At 43.7% G+C, this 3,521-nt stretch overlaps 1 protein-coding gene across 1 annotated transcript in view; it reads right to left on the bottom strand.

Annotated features, from left to right (window-relative positions):
* Positions 1 to 1,534: 1,534 nt before the first annotated feature.
* LOC138956469 (glutamate receptor ionotropic, kainate 1-like) overlaps positions 1,535 to 3,521 on the bottom strand; it is a gene marked incomplete at its 3' end in the record, with an annotated part of 16,760 nt that continues 14,773 nt past the window's right edge. Inside the window, 2 exon segments of the mRNA XM_070327820.1 lie at positions 1,535 to 1,720; positions 2,830 to 2,943. Coding sequence (XP_070183921.1) covers positions 1,535 to 1,720; positions 2,830 to 2,943 — 300 coding nt within the window.

Below are 3,521 nucleotides of genomic sequence, written 5' to 3'. Positions count from 1 at the left end.
CGAGAGTACGCTACAACACGCTATCCCAGGGAACAGCAGCAGGAATTTCGTATAAAGATGTTACCAACAGACAACAAGTCTACAAAACAAAACAAAAACAGCAAGCCCCCCCGCCGCAAAAAAATCAAAGCACGCAACACTCACACACGCACACACACGCACACACACCCACACACATACGCACACACATACACGCACGCACGCACGCACGCACGCACGCACGCACGCACGCACACACACACACACATACACAGTAACACAGACACACACACACACACACACACACACACACACACTCACACACACACACGCACGCACGCGTACACACCCACACGAACAACACGTATGCAAGCTCTAAACCCATCCAATGAATCGGCTCAGCCATGACACCATACCAGGTGGCATTCAGACACCGCGAAAAAGCATATATATTAACCTTGGCATTCCACACTCCTGTCACACTTAAAAACATACGACACCAATGGCTCCAAACTCACCTTTTTAATCATCACAGCCATGACGCCGTTCCTGGTATCATTCATACACCGCGCACTCTTAAAAACCTTCAACACTAGTGTTACACTATATAAGCTCACCATAATAATAATAACAAGTCGCGTAAGGCGAAAATACAATATTTAGTCAAGTAGCTGTCGAACTCACAGAATGAAACTGAACGCAATGCCATTTTTCAGCAAGACCGTATACTCGTAGCATCGTCAGTACACCGCTCATGGCAAAGGCAGTGAAATTGACAAGAAGAGCGGGGTAGTAGTTGCGCTAAGAAGGATAGCACGCTTTTCTGTACCTCTCTTCGTTTTAACTTTCTGAGCGTGTTTTTAATCCAAACATATCATATCTATATGTTTTTGGAATCAGGAACCGACAAGGAATAAAATGAAAGTGTTTTTAAATTGATTTCGACAATTTAATTTTGATAATAATTTTTATATATTTAATTTTCAGAGCTTGTTTTTAATCCGAATATAACATATTTATATGTTTTTGGAATCAGCAAATGATGGAGAATAAGATAAACGTAAATTTGGATCGTTTTATAAAAGAAATATTTTTTTTACAATTTTCAGATTTTTAATGACCAAAGTCATTAATTAATTTTTAAGCCACCAAGCTGAAATGCAATACCGAAGTCCGGGCTTCGACGAAGATTACTTGACCAAAATTTCAACCAATTTGGTTGAAAAATGAGGGCGTGACAGTGCCGCCTCAACTTTCACGAAAAGCCGGATATGACGTCATCAAAGACATTTATCAAAAAAATGAAAAAAACGTATGGGGATATCAATCCCAGGAACTCTCATGTCAAATTTCATAAAGATCGGTCCAGTAGTTTGGTCTGAATCGCTCTACACGCACGCACACACACACACACACACACACACACACACATACACACACACATACACACACACATACACCACGACCCTCGTTTCGATTCCCCCTCGATGTTAAAATATTTAGTCAAAACTTGACTAAATATAAAAACCTACGACACTAACAACTCCAAACCCACCCTATTAATCAGCTCAGACATGACGCCGTTCCAGGTGGAATTCACAGGGTTGAATTTGCCGTACGTGTTGACGCTGTACAGAGTGTAGTTGAAGCCTTTGGACTTGGCGATCTGGTCCAAGAGGTCAATGCAGAATCCACTGAAACCTGACGGAGAGGCGGGGTTCGTCACTACATACGGAGCTTCCTGAAAAGATCGGGGAGAGAGAAATGTGAGTGCTACAATGGAGTAATTTGCCATGTAGGAATCATAATCCCCTCAAAAAAGATGCTAACGTTTCTCAATTCATAATCAAAAAAAATATTTATTTTATTTTATTGTTTTATTTTGTTTGTTATTATTTCAGAATCAAAAATATTTTGTTGTGTCAATAATTACACGTTCCAATTGAGGTCTAACGAATGACGTCTCACAACGTGCGTGGTCGTCCTTGGCGGTCAAGAAAGCCGCCGCGATCATTGCGCAGACGACACTTCTAGACCGCCAATATTTTGTGTGCGCATCACGTGCTCCACATAAATCGGCCGGAAACGAAGCAATTGGGAAACCTGGATAACGTACAATGAGAGAGAACAAACCGCGGGGTCTGATTCGTTGAAATCACACCAAATCTCAATGTCAACCAATACATCACAGCGGCTATAACTGTCTCGTGCACCTCAGGCCTTGTGTCCACCAACAGAAATGGGGTTTCCTGTAAACGTTAGGGAAAGTTTTGTTTGTTTGTTCGTTCATGGGCTGAAACTCCCACGGCTTTTACGTGTATGACCGTCTTTACCCCGCCATTTAGGCAGCCATACGCCGCTTTCGGAGGAAGCATGCTGGGTATGTTCGGGTTTCTATAACCCACCGAACTCTGACATGGATTACAGGATCTTTTTCGTGCGCACTTGGTCTTGTGCTTGCGTGTACACACGGGGGTGTTCGGACACCGAGGAGAGTCTGCACACAAAGTTGACTCTGAGAAATAAATCTCTCGCCCAACGTGGGGACGAACTCACGCTGACAGCGGCCAACTGGATACAAATCCAGCGCGCTACCGACTGAGCTACATCCCCGCCCCGTTAGGGAGAGTAAGCTGACTGGTACAACGGGACAGTGCTATTTGGTTAAAACTGAACATACGTTGGTTTTTTGTTTTTTTAATATATTATATCCCCAATCTGGGAACCATAGTGCTAGTGATGAGGCGCTAACCCACCGGTGTTCTTTCTTTAGTACTCAAATAAGAAACATCAGATTAATAAGTCACCCCGTACTTTAACAGCCCCACAAAAATAATGCAATGAACAAACCACAACGACAGCAATCCTAAGCGTGGAGTTAGATAGAGCTTTCTCGGCATCCTGAATAGCTTCTTTGTGAGTCTCTGTGATGTTCAGTCCGTGCTTCCTCTCCCACGTTCCGTACTGAAAGACACAGTTATTCAATCAATCAATCAGTGAGGCTTATATCGCGCATATTCCGTGGGTACAGTTCTAGGCGCTCTGCAGTGATGCCGTGTGAGATGAAATTTTATACGGCCAGTAATTGCAGCCATTTCGGCGCATATTTACCTTTCACGGCCTATTATTCCAAGTCACACGGGTATAGGTAGACAATTATTAACTGTGCCTAAGCAATTTTGCCAGGAAAGACCCTTTTGTCAATCGTGGGATCTTTAACGTGCACACCCAATGTAGTGTACACGGGGGGGAGTTCGGACACCGAAGAGAGTCTGCACACAAAGTTGACTCTGAAATAAATTTCCGCCGAACCTGGGATCGAACTCACGCTGACAGCGGCTAACTGAATACAAATCCAGCGCGCTACTAACTGAGCTATATTCCCGTTATTATCATCGTCACGAGAGAAAGAGTTAGAGAGAGGGGTAAGAAGAGGGAGAGAGAGACATACAGACAGGGAGAGAGAGACATACAGACAGGGAGAGACAGACAGACAGACAGGGAGAGAGAAACAGACAGACAGGGAGAGAGAGACAGACAGA

This window comes from Littorina saxatilis, unplaced genomic scaffold, assembly GCF_037325665.1.
Source record: "Littorina saxatilis isolate snail1 unplaced genomic scaffold, US_GU_Lsax_2.0 scaffold_1278, whole genome shotgun sequence".
In the NCBI taxonomy this organism is placed as follows: Eukaryota; Metazoa; Mollusca; class Gastropoda; order Littorinimorpha; family Littorinidae; genus Littorina; species Littorina saxatilis.
The sequence above is the reverse complement of the archived record's forward strand: the minus strand, read 5'-3'. Positions and strand labels throughout refer to the sequence as shown.